The sequence below is a fragment of the Solanum lycopersicum genome, chromosome 4 (assembly GCF_036512215.1).
Source record: "Solanum lycopersicum chromosome 4, SLM_r2.1".
Taxonomy (NCBI): domain Eukaryota; kingdom Viridiplantae; phylum Streptophyta; class Magnoliopsida; order Solanales; family Solanaceae; genus Solanum; species Solanum lycopersicum.
In genome coordinates, this window is record NC_090803.1 from 51,656,056 (window position 1) to 51,668,717 (window position 12,662).

Below are 12,662 nucleotides of genomic sequence, written 5' to 3' on the forward strand. Positions count from 1 at the left end.
ATTTTATATTTATTAATAATTCACCATATAAATCTAAATTAATCGAATCAACCTATATTAAACGCGGTAATAAAAAAAAATGGTAATATAATAACTACTACTGATTTGAACCAAAAAAAATTTGTATTACATACTGAATTGGCAACTTTAACCTCAATTAGTTCCAAACCAATAAAATTATTATTTTCATATTCTAAAATAATAGTATAATTGAACTAGAATAAGATAAAAATATCAAGACGGATCTGTAATGTGTCAATTTAATTAATTTTTAAAGAGGAAAAATGGATTAATTTATATTATTTTCAGATCAGAAAAAAAGCTCCAAACACCAAGAGGAATCTGTACTATTATTGATTAATTATTAATTTATGGGATAAGTAAAACTAATAGTATTTTAAATTCTCAGATCTCTAAAATGCTTAAATTCACATTCAATCTCAAAAATAGGAAAATTAATCATTTTATATAATAAATATTAATTTCAGTTTTATAGTAATATTAGTCTAAAAATAATATAGAAATAAATTTTCTGGTCAAATCAAATTCAGTTTTGCCAAAATTTAAAAATATGCTAAAAATTATAGTTTTATATTTTGGGAATAATTAAAAGGAGGCGCAGACAGAAAGTAAAAATGCAACTCTTTGCTTAGTCTATGTTTTACTTAATAGTGCAAAAGATCCAAACTTTTTCCATTGCTTACCAAATTTTCTCATTTTTTTTTATGTATTTATATATACACATTCATGATTCAACCATTTACATATAATTTGCATTTTGGCTAAAAGCTTTGCTAGGCTGCAGCCTCTGTTCTTGTTTCTCTTTTTGGCGCTTCTTTTTTGGGATTCATTCGCAAGGAAGGAAGTATGTATACTTTGTTGTTCTGTTTTTTGGATTTGAATTGTGGGTTTCTTTCCTTTTTGTGTTTTATTTGTTGGTTTGTGATTTCTTGGATGTTGGATTTTGTGTATGGGTTTGGGAGGGGTTGATTTTCTTGAAGTTTGGATTTTTGGGGGTTTTGGTTAGTTTATGATTAGTTGGATGTTTAGTTTGAGGTGTTCTCATTTGTTGGCTTTTGATTTTCTTGAAGTTTGGATTTTTGGGGGTTTTCCCTCTTCAATGGTTAGTTTATGATTAGTTGGATGTTGAGTTTGAGGTGTTCTCATTAGTTGGCTTTTGATTTTCTTGAAGTTTGGATTTGTAGGTTTTTTCTCCATTTACGACTAGGGAAGTTTATGAGTAGTGGGATGTTGGGTTTGTGGGGGATTCTCATTAGTTGGTTTTTTTTATTTTCTTGAAATTTGAATCTTTGAGCTTTTTTCTTTTGTGATTTCATGGATTTTGGTATTATGTGGTTCTTTCTTTTTGGTGGTTTTTTTTTTCAATAGTTAGTTTTTGATTTACTTGGAATTTAGATTCTTCAGTTACTATCTTTTAGCATTTGATTCTTGGATTTGGAATGGATTCTTCAGGAATTTGTGTTATGTGATATATAGGAGTATTGAAGTGTTTGTTTTAGTGAAGATCTCTTATGTTTGATTGATTTTGCTATGTTAAGTGTTGGATTGGGATGTATCTGTTGAAGAAATGTAATGAAGTGTATGAATCCTTGTGTATTTCACTGGAGATTTCATACTGGCAGTTGATTTCTGATTTTAAGCTCTTTTTTTTTATAGCTCCTCTAATGTGCCATAACAACAAACTTTCTGATCTGTAATTCATACCATCATTTCGCAAACGTGTGTGCGAGATGATCAGCTAATGACGAGTTTCACCCTTTACCTAACGTGGAGTATATTCAAATTTGTATCTGGATTTTCTTGTGGATTCAATTAAGCTTCATGTATCCATATCTCCAATAATTGATCGTATTTCCTCTCATAATGAATTTCTCTCCAGAATTATTTTTCATGCATAAGCATTTCATTGGATCTACAGCTGTGGTAAATGTAATATCTTATAGATCGTTATTTTGTTTTGTCTAAGTTATCTCATCTTGATTTTTGCTTGTCAAAATTATGGGTTTGACTATAGTTCGTTGTAAGGACGTACCCAATTTTGTGTATCATGGATGGACTATTAAATTTTATGGTGGTTGGGATTTCATCAAGAGACAAATATATACTTCCCTTTATGAATAATTTTTAAACTAAACTTGTCTCTTTTAACATAAATTGCGGAAGGGATAAACAAGTGTCATCATTTTCTGAAAGTTTACTACTTTTGGCACATTGCAGTGTAGCTTTGAAAATTGATCTAGCAATATTCCCCGCTTTCTCATTTGTGATCGTTTGTCTTTTCATCTAGTGATGTAAACATAGCTGTGAATATGGGTTTGATGAGTTCTCCTTGTTTTTTCTCTTTGTTTCCCTTAGCTATCCCTCCTGTAATTGACATCCTTTATTAATTATGAAACATTAAAATCTTCTTGGTTAGCCAATATAATCACTAGAAAGGATCATAAGTTTTGTACAAGGATCATAACTCGTGGTTCTGTTACATTCTGTTTGAACTTTTTGTTCATTTATTTGATATGTTTTTTGCAGAGGAAGCTTGATTCTTGGTGATCATTCTGAAGGGCAAACATCACAATTTTTCTATGTTTTAGATGCGGCCAAAGAAAATGTCCATGGCTGTCAAGGATGAGAAGAAAATGGTTGTTGATGTGGCAGCATGGGCATTCAATATTGTCACTTCAGTTGGAATTATTATTGTTAATAAAGCCTTAATGGCTACATATGGTTTCAGCTTTGGTAAGTGATGGTGCTTGTCCTGAAGGTTTATATTTTCCATTTTTTTTGGGATGTTATCTTGCTGAATTTACTATCTATTGCATCTACTCGTGTTAAATGGTTTTCGGTGCATGTTTTGTTTGTGTATGTTTCAATGAGGATCAAATTTTTGCTTCTACTATCATGGGTTTGAAGTCTGAGCACTTTGAATGAAATCTTATAGAAATAGATGATTTCAAAGATATCTTATTCATCTTGCTTCTAAGGCAAATCTATGCATAAAGTAGGCTGCTTTTCTGGAAACTGTGGACGCATTAACTTTTTTGAGACCAAGCAAATGTATAAGCCGTTTAAGTGGACTATTTTAAATGAATTTTCTCATTCTAGTCCCCGAAAGAAGCTGCCATTTTGCCTCCCTGTACTTCAATATCTAGTTTTAAAGATTTGGTGTTAATGGATTAAGATAAGTCTTTGAGCTTGCCTTAAGAGCATAGTTTTTTCTTCTTTAAAAAACATAGTTTCTTGCTAATCATTTGTAAGCTTTTAGAATGAAATAGCTTGATAGTTCTTATGTTATCCTGACTTTGTCTTATTATTCCGTCCAATTTGCAGCGACAACCTTAACTGGGATGCATTTTGCTACGACGACATTAATGGTGTTTTTTCTTAAATGGCTTGGGCATATCCAGAATTCCCAACTCCCGTGGTCTGAACGATTGAAATTTGTTTTGTTTGCAAACTTCTCTATTGTTGGAATGAACGTGAGTTTAATGTGGAACTCTGTTGGGTTTTATCAGGTAAGTGTGAAGAATCATCAGATATTTATGCTCTACTTGTCTGGAATTTTGATCTCACATCTCATTTCCTCTTGAAAACTCTCATCAGATTGCAAAGCTAAGTATGATACCAGTGTCGTGCTTTTTGGAAATTGTGCTGGATAATGTGCGATACTCGAGAGACACCAAATTAAGCATTTTGTTAGTCCTACTAGGTGTTGCAATCTGTACTGTTACTGATGTAAGTGTAAATACAAAGGGTTTTATTGCTGCCTTCATCGCGGTCTGGAGCACTGCCCTGCAGCAATATGTAAGTTGTTGATACGAATCGGTGGTATGAATTTGCATATGTCAACATATAGAAGCAGATTTTCTGATGTATCTGCAACCTGCTTTTGTATATCTGGTCTTAGTCAATTGCATTTACTGTCAAGTTTAATGTTTTAATTTTCTATATGTTCCACTGACTTATTATTGTGGCTGATGTATCTTCCTTCGGATGCAGTATGTACATCATCTTCAGCGTAAATATTCATTGGGATCATTCAACCTGTTGGCACATACTGCACCAATACAGGCTACATCCCTGCTGTTACTGGGACCCTTTTGTGACTACTGGTTGACTGATAAGAGGGTCGACGCCTATAACTATACCTCAATATCACTAGTAAGTACATCAAATTCCTCTTTATTTAAGCATATAAAGGTTCTTTGATGTTAATAGTTAATTCGGATGTTTGTGGTTGCAGTTTTTCATCATCCTGTCATGTACGATAGCAATAGGGACTAATCTGAGCCAATTCATCTGCATTGGAAGATTTACAGCAGTGACCTTTCAAGTGCTTGGTCATATGAAGACCATTCTTGTCCTGATTTTGGGTTTCCTCTTCTTTGGTAAAGAGGGACTGAATGTACACGTTGTGTTTGGAATGGGCGTGGCCATCATTGGCATGATTTGGTACGGTAACGCCTCCTCACAACCAGGTGGGAAAGAGCGGATACCACCCCCCACTGTCGTCAAACCTGAAAAACACATGTTGCTACCAACAGAGCTCGACGAGAAAGTATAGGGAGTCAGTCATCTCTCCGAGTAATTCATACTGCCATCATAGACTCATTTTTATATTTCACAGTCTAAATCTTTTACAGTCTTTCCCTAATTTTATGTTGAGATTCATATGTTAAACATTGCAAAGAGAGTGATAAATTATTTTATGAAGCAATGTAGCTTTGATCTTCCCTCTTGTTCATTTTTATATTTAGTCATTTCAATTAAGTAGGGTAAAAGATCACAAAGTGGTGGGATGCAAAAGTGGAAGCTAATAATCATACGACAAAAGAATATATTACAAGAAATGAATATTGTAATATATTTTAGCCAGTTGGTCTACATGTGAAAAACCACAATATGTGAAACCAGAAAGGGTCTTCATTCCTTTAAGAAAGTAATAATCAAATATAAAAGAGATAAAAAAATTTCTTTGATTGTGTCTTCTTTACCTTCTAATCCACCTCATCCTTACTTTTACTGCTTATAATATTTATGTACATTATATATAAATAATTTAAAATTATTATAAAGACAGTTCATAATAATATAATGTAATAATAAGAAGAAGACAAGAAGCATAAGATGAAGAAGAGAATTTTTCTTATTCAAGTATGTCTTCCAAATGGTGGGTGATTCTCTATTTATAGTGTTGGAATATCACTCCAAAAATCATCTATCAATAGATACATAGTTATCTTGGAAGTTCTTATCACCTTGGAAGCACCTATACATGAATCGGTAAATAGTTGGATAAATTTAATGGATAATCCACATATAATATACAATGAATTTATAACACTCCCCCTTGGATATCCATAAATTATGTGCCTCGTTAAAACTTTACTAGGAAAAATCTAGTGAGAAAAAGCCTAGTGGAGGAAAAAAAGTACAAGCATCTCATAATACACTTTGAATGTTGCCTCACTAAAAAACTTACTAGGAAAATCCAACTTGGGACAAAATCATAGTTAAGGAAAAGAGTACAATGCGTATTTCACTCCCCCTGATGAAAACTTTACTTGATATCTTGGAGACGACGCATTCCAATCTTGTATCTCAATTTCTCAAGCGTTGATGTTGGCAATGCCTTAGTGAATAAATCAACAAGATTATCACTTGAACAGATTTGTTGAAACTTCTATCTGACCATTTTGTTGAAAATCATGTGTGAAAAAGAACTTTGGTGAAATATGCTCTATCCAATCTCCTTTGATGTATCCTCCTTTCAACTGAGCTATACATGCAGCGTTATCTTCGTACATTGTGGTTGATATATTATTTTTCAAAGAAAAATCACACATTTCTTGAATATGGTGGGTCATTGATCTCAACCAGACGCACTCGCTCGACTTGTTTCATGGATGACTATTATTTCTGCATGATTTGAAGAAGTAGCTACCAATGTTTGCTTCATTGATCGCCAAGATATTGTCGTGTCTCTAGATATAAACAAATAGCCTGTTTATGATCGAGCTTTATGCGGATAAGATAAATACCCTATATCTGCGTAACGAATCAGTTCCGACTTGAATTCTTTGGAATAAAATAAACCCATGTTCATGGTCCCCTGAAGATATCGAAGTATGTGTTTTACACCATTTGTAAACTTACTGCAAGACAGATATCTGGTCGAGTATTGTTAACAAGGTACATTAGTCCCCCGACTGCACTAAGGTAAGGAGTTTCATCACCAAGAAGCTCCACATTCTTCTCTTGAGGTCGAAATGAATCTGTATTGACGTCAAGCAATCTTACCATCATTGGAGTACTCAATGGATCTTTTCTGTATGTTGATTGATGAACAAGTATTTCATTTGACAAATTCTCAATCTGTAGATCAAGACAAAATTTTGTCTTGCTGAGATCTTTCATTTCAAATTCTCTCTTCAGAAATTTTGTCTTGCTGAGATCTTTCATTTCAAATTCTCTCTTCAGACACTCAACAACTTCTAAAAGCTCTTTACGAGTGTTAATGATATCCAAATCATCAACATACACGACTATTATAACAAATTCAGATTTCGATCGTTTAATGAAAATGCAAGGACAAATCGGGTCATTTTTGTACCCTTTCCTTAACAAATATTCACTCAGACGATCGCACCACATCCTCCCTGATTATTTCAATCCATACAGAGATTTCTGAAGCTTTATTGAATAAGTCTCTCTTGAATGTTTGTATGCTTCAGGCATTTTGAATGCCTCAGGAAAATTCATGAAAATGTCGTGGTCCAACGAGTCATATAGATAGGTTGTGACAACGTCCATTAGACGCATTTCAAGTTTTTCATAAATTGCCAGATTTATGAGATAGTTGAAGGTGATTGCATCTACAACAGGAGAATATGTCTCCATATAATCAACGTCAGGTCTTTGAGAAAAACTTTGAGCAACGAGTCGGACTTTATATCTCAAGACTTCACCTTTCTCATTTTTTTTGTAGAAAAATACATTTGTACCCCACTAGCTTGATACCTTTGGGTGTTCGGATTATTGATCCAAAAAATTCACATTTTTCTAGTGAAGTCAATTCTGCTTGAATTGTATCCTTCCATTTTGGTCAATCATTTCTCTGTCTACATTCGTGAACAGATTTTGGCTCAAAATCTTCATCTTGTTGCATCATGTCAATAGCAACATTATAGGCAAATATGTTGTCAATCACAACATTTTTTTGGTTCCATATCTTTCTCATCGAGACATAATTCATTGAAATTTCATTGTTTTTAGAAGTTTGAATCTCCTCTGATATTTCATCATGTGTTTTGACTTGGATTTCCTTTTGAGAAATTTCTTTCAACCCATGATCATCTTGATCATTTATTTCTTTTTTCTTTCGAGGATTTTTATTTTTAGAATCAATTGGTCTACCATGCTTCAAATGTGGTTTAGACTCATTTACCTTAACATTTTTTTCGTTGGGATATAAACTCGAACTGGAGCATTAGCAGCTGAAATATGCGATTTAGTATCTTTGAAAGATTAGTAAATGCATCTGACACCTAATTCGTAATGTTCTGCAAATAAATTATTTTTTAAACTTCTTGGTCACATTGATTTGTTCGAGGATCCAGATGATATAGAGATGATAAATTTCAATCTATCTCTTTTCCCAACTACTTATGTTCTCCCCTAATGTTGGTTATACTGATTCATCAAAATGACAACCATCAAATCTTGCCTTAAATAAATCTCCAATCATAGGCTCCAAATATTTTATGATAAGGAGATTCATACCCAACACATATCCCCAACCTTCTTTGGGGCCCCATCTTTGTGCGTTGTGGTGGAGCAATCGGAACATATACCGCACATCCAAAAATTTTAAGATGGGAAATGTTTGGCTCAAAAATCAATTGTAATGGTGAGAATTCATGATAATTGGTCGGCCTTATGCGCACAAGTGCTGCCGCATGCAAAATAGCATGCCCCTACATAGACATAAATAACATTGTTCTCATTAGCAATGGTCTAGTTATCAATTGCAGATGTTTAATCAATGATTCTACTAGACCATTGTGAGTGTGAACATGCGCAACTGGATCTTCAACTGTTATACCAGTAGACATACAATAATCATTAAATTCCTGAGATGTAAACTCACCAGCATTATCTTAGACGAATTGTCTTTATTGTATAGTCCGAATATTGTTCTTTTAATTTTATTATTTTAGCCAATAATCTCGCAAAAGCCATGTTGAGAGTTGATAATAAGAACACATGTGACCATCTTGTAAAAGCATCTATCAAGACCATATAATATTTAAAGGGTCCACATGCAGGCTGAATTGGTCCACATATATCACCGTGTATACTTTCTTGAAACGCAGGGGATTCAATTCCAACCTTAACCGTTTGTGGTATAATGATCAACTTTTCTTGAGAACGAGCAGCACTAGAGAATTTCTTTGATTGAAGGATATTTGGGCTCTTTAAGGTGTTCCAATGTGAATTATCAATTATTTAGCGCATCATATTAAATCCGAGATGACCCAACCGGTCATGCCAAATGATAAAATCATTAAAATTAGTAAACCTTTTGTTTACTACGGCATGTGATTCGACTATACTTATACTTGTATAGTACAACCCAGAAGAAAGTGCACGTAATTTTTCATGCACAATGTTCTTCTCTACATTAATTGTACTAATATAAAGATATTCAACCTTTCCTTCATTAGCCATCTCAACTTGATAGCCATTTTGGCGAATAACTTTGAAACTTAATAAGTTTCTTTGAGACTTACTACAATATAATGCATTATCAATGATCAATATTGTCCCTCCAGGTAGTAATAAGGTCGCTCTTCCAGAGCCCTCAATTAATTTTGTACTACTTGATATTGTGTTGACATATGCCATTTTCATAACTAAATTAGAAAAGTATTTCTTTTCTTTTAATATTGTATGCGTTGTAGCACTATCAAGAAGACACACATCTCCATTACTCATCTTGAGTTCCAATTGACAACTGGAAATTTCTGTTAATTTTCATTTAAATAAAAATACATCAAAAGAAGTACGAAACAAAACTAACAACGGAAATATAAATACTTCAACATGAAGAACATGATAACTAAAAAATACATAAGTAAAATATTAAGTAAAATAATAACAGACTTCATACCCAGTTAAAAGATCAAACGTTAGTCTCGATCTCCAAAGAAGTCATCAACTTCCATATGAGTAATGTCACCAAGACATTAAAAAACATCATCCTTTAAAGTCAAATTTGTTTCAACATCTTTATCATATTTCTGAGATATTCTTGTCTTACTGTCACGACCCAAAACATGTCGTGAGTGGCACCCACATTTATCCTCCTATGTAAGCGAACCAACAAATCTAAACCCCAACATTTTAACCATAATAAACAGAATACAATGCGGAAGACTTAAAACTCATTAACGAAATCAATAAATAACTTCTAAAACTCAATACTAAGTCATCATCACAAGAACATCTATCCTCAAGTTACTAATTCTAAGAGTATCTAGAAAGCTAGAATAGATAAAAAGCTAGTCCATGCCGGAACTTCAAGGCATCAAGACATGAAGAAGAAGATCCAGTCCAAGGTAGAATCGTTAGCTCACCCTGAAATCCAGTGTAATGAAAACTGGCTAGAGTTGCGGTTGAGTTGAAGACGACGGTACATTTGTTGTACTCCACAAATAACAAATAAAGAAACATACAAGTAGGGGTCAGTACAAACACAAGTACTGAGTAGATATCATCGGCCAACTCAAAATAGAAAACAGTATATATCAGATAGTATCATAAATTCAACTACAATACTCAACATGCGGCAATTTACAATTACCATAACCCTTGGTCACAACACCAAGCACATCAATGAGGACTCACGCCTCCCCATCATACTCATTTGGGAATTAGGTTCATTAAATTGAGTATATTAACATTCTTCAAGATTCATTATCTTTATTTCTCTCATGTCGGTACGTGACACTCCGCTCCCTATACTATCCTGGTGTCGGAACGTGACACTCCGATCCTCATCATACTATCCTGGTGTCGGAACGTGACACCCGATTCATATTCTATCCTGGTGCCGGAACGTGGCACTCCGATCCATATACTATTTGGTGTCGGAACGTGACACTCCGATCCTCATATACTATTCTGGTACCGGAACGTGGCACCCGATCTATATACTATCCTGGTGCCGGAACGTGACACCCGATCCCCTAATCTCACTACTTTTGTTCATTAAGCCTTCTTGTTTACCAAGGCATCATCGTTAACAAAGTAGATTAGGGTTTCTTTTCAAGATTTAGGATTCAATAGCTTCATCATGCTTATCTTATCACAATTATATAATCACATTCATGCAAGCATACAATTAAGCATATAGAAGGGTTTACAACACTACCCAATACATATCATTCGCTATTAAGAGTTTACTACGAATAGCATAAAAACCATAACCTACCTCCACCGAAGATTAGTGATCAAGCAAGCAAATTCCCCAAGGCTTTGTTTTCCTCTTCGTTTCTCCTCTCTCTCGATCGTTCTTCTCCCTCTCTCTATTCTTTCTATTTTTCATATTCAACCCTCTTTCTTTTACCCTAATTAGCATATAATTAAGTATAAAAGATGATGAATTAACTCATTAATTAATTCAAAGTTATCCCCTTTAACCCTCAAGTAGTTAAATTATTAACATTAACCCACTAGATTTATAATTATAGCAGGAATAGTCCGAAACGCCCTTTAAAACAATTAATAGAAATCCAACCCAGCCTGGGATTACGCAGTCTGTGACGGCCCTTCGTGCCTGCGACGGTCCATCCTGCTGCTTCCGTCACAAAGTTCAGAGACTCAATTTTCACCAAGGGCCTGTGACGGTCCGTCGTGCCCACGACGGTCCGTCCTGCCATGTCGTCACGAAGTTCAGAGAGTCGATCTCAGTACCCAAATTTCAGAATTCTAAGTGTTTTGGATCGAGACCCCCTCGACGGTCTGTGTGCCCATGACGGTTCGTCGTGGGATCCGTCGACCAAGACAGTTTTTCCAGAATAAAATCTGCTGCTCAAAATGACTAAACAGGTTGTTACAATAGATACCAATTTACCCATCGTTCGTCCTTGAACGATCATAAGAAGAAAAGCAAGAGCGAAAAGGAGTACCTGAATCTGTAAACAGGTGTGGGTATCTTTCTTGCATATCTGTCTCCTTCTCCCAAGTGGCTTCTTCGACTGGTCGATTCTTTCCATTGAACTTTGATGGATGCAATCTCCCTTGACCTCAGCTTGCGGACTTCTCTATCTAAAATAGCAACAGGCTCCTCCTCATAAGACAAATTCTCATCAAGCAGAACTGAATCCCAACGAATAATGTAGTTTCCATCACCATGGTATCTTTTCAACATAGACACATGAAATACCGGATGCACTCCTGACAGTCCTGGGGGAAAGGCTAATTCATAAGCCACCTCCCCTACTCGCTTAAGTACTTCGAATGGTCCAATATACCTTGGGCTTAGCTTACCTCTTTTCCCAAACCGCATCACCCCTTTCATGGGCGAAACTTTCAGCAAGACTTGCTCACCCTCCATGAACTTCAAGTCTCTAACCTTTCGATCTGCATATTCCTTTTGCCTGCTTTGAGCCGCTAAAATCTTTTCTTGAATAGATTTCACTTTCTCTAATGAATCCCTCAAGGTCTAACCTCAAATGCATCAAACCAACCAATGGGAGACCTACATCTCCTCCCATACAATGCTTCGAAATGAGCCATATCAATACTTGAGTGATAGCTATTATTGTATGAAAACTCCGCTAAGGGTAAGAAGTTATCCCAATGACCCCCAAATTCTATCACACATGCACGAAGCATATCTTCCAACACCTGAATTGTTCGCTCAGGTTGACCATCGGTCTGAGGGTGAAATACAGTACTAAGGTCCAACCTAGTACCTAATTCAGCATGGAGTGTTCTCCAAAACTTAGAAGTAAACTGCGTACCTCTATCTGATATGATGGAAAGTGGAACTCCATGCAATCGAACAATTTCTGAGATGTAGAGTCTAGCTAACTTCTCTGCATTGTAGGTCACCTTGACCGGGATGAAGTGAGCAAACTTAGTTAATCTGTCCACAATTACCCAAATAGAGTCAAACTTCCCCAATGTCTTTGGAAGACCAACCACGAAGTCCACTGCAATTCTCTCCCACTTCCATTCAGGAATGGGCATTCTCTGAAGTGTTCCTACGGGCCTCTGGTGTTCATACTTTACTTGCTAACAATTTGGACATTTGGCAACAAAATCAACAATGTTGCGCTTCATTCTACTCCACCAAAAGTATTGCTTTAGGTCACGGTACATCTTGGTTGCACCAGGATGTATAGAATATCCGGAGCTACGATCCTCTGTGAGAATAGTGTGGATCAAATCATCAACACGGGGCATACATACCCTTCCCTTAATTCTCAAAACACCTTCTTCATCAATCGTTGCTTCCTTAGCCTCTTCTGGCAACACCTTATCTCAGATCCGGATCAGTTTCTCATCAGTAGACTGTTTTCCCTTAATCTTGTCAAGAAAAGAAGATCTTGCCTCCACACTGGCCAAAAAACCTCCCT

At 35.3% G+C, this 12,662-nt stretch overlaps 1 protein-coding gene across 2 annotated transcripts; it reads left to right on the forward strand.

Annotated features, from left to right (window-relative positions):
* The first annotated feature begins 424 nt into the window (after positions 1–424).
* LOC101261613 (UDP-rhamnose/UDP-galactose transporter 4) lies at positions 425–4,748 on the forward strand. 2 transcript variants are annotated; one of them, XM_004237430.5, is made up of 6 exons: positions 425–865; positions 2,548–2,754; positions 3,346–3,530; positions 3,619–3,819; positions 4,015–4,176; positions 4,259–4,748. In XM_004237430.5, exons 2-6 carry the CDS (start codon positions 2,610–2,612, stop codon positions 4,577–4,579), a joined length of 1,014 nt encoding a protein of 337 aa, XP_004237478.1. In that variant the 5' UTR covers positions 425–865; positions 2,548–2,609; the 3' UTR covers positions 4,580–4,748. The 2 variants fall into 2 exon arrangements, with proteins under 2 accessions (XP_004237478.1, XP_069153278.1); XM_069297177.1 differs by having other exon boundaries at positions 539–629.
* Positions 4,749–12,662: the final 7,914 nt, after the last annotated feature.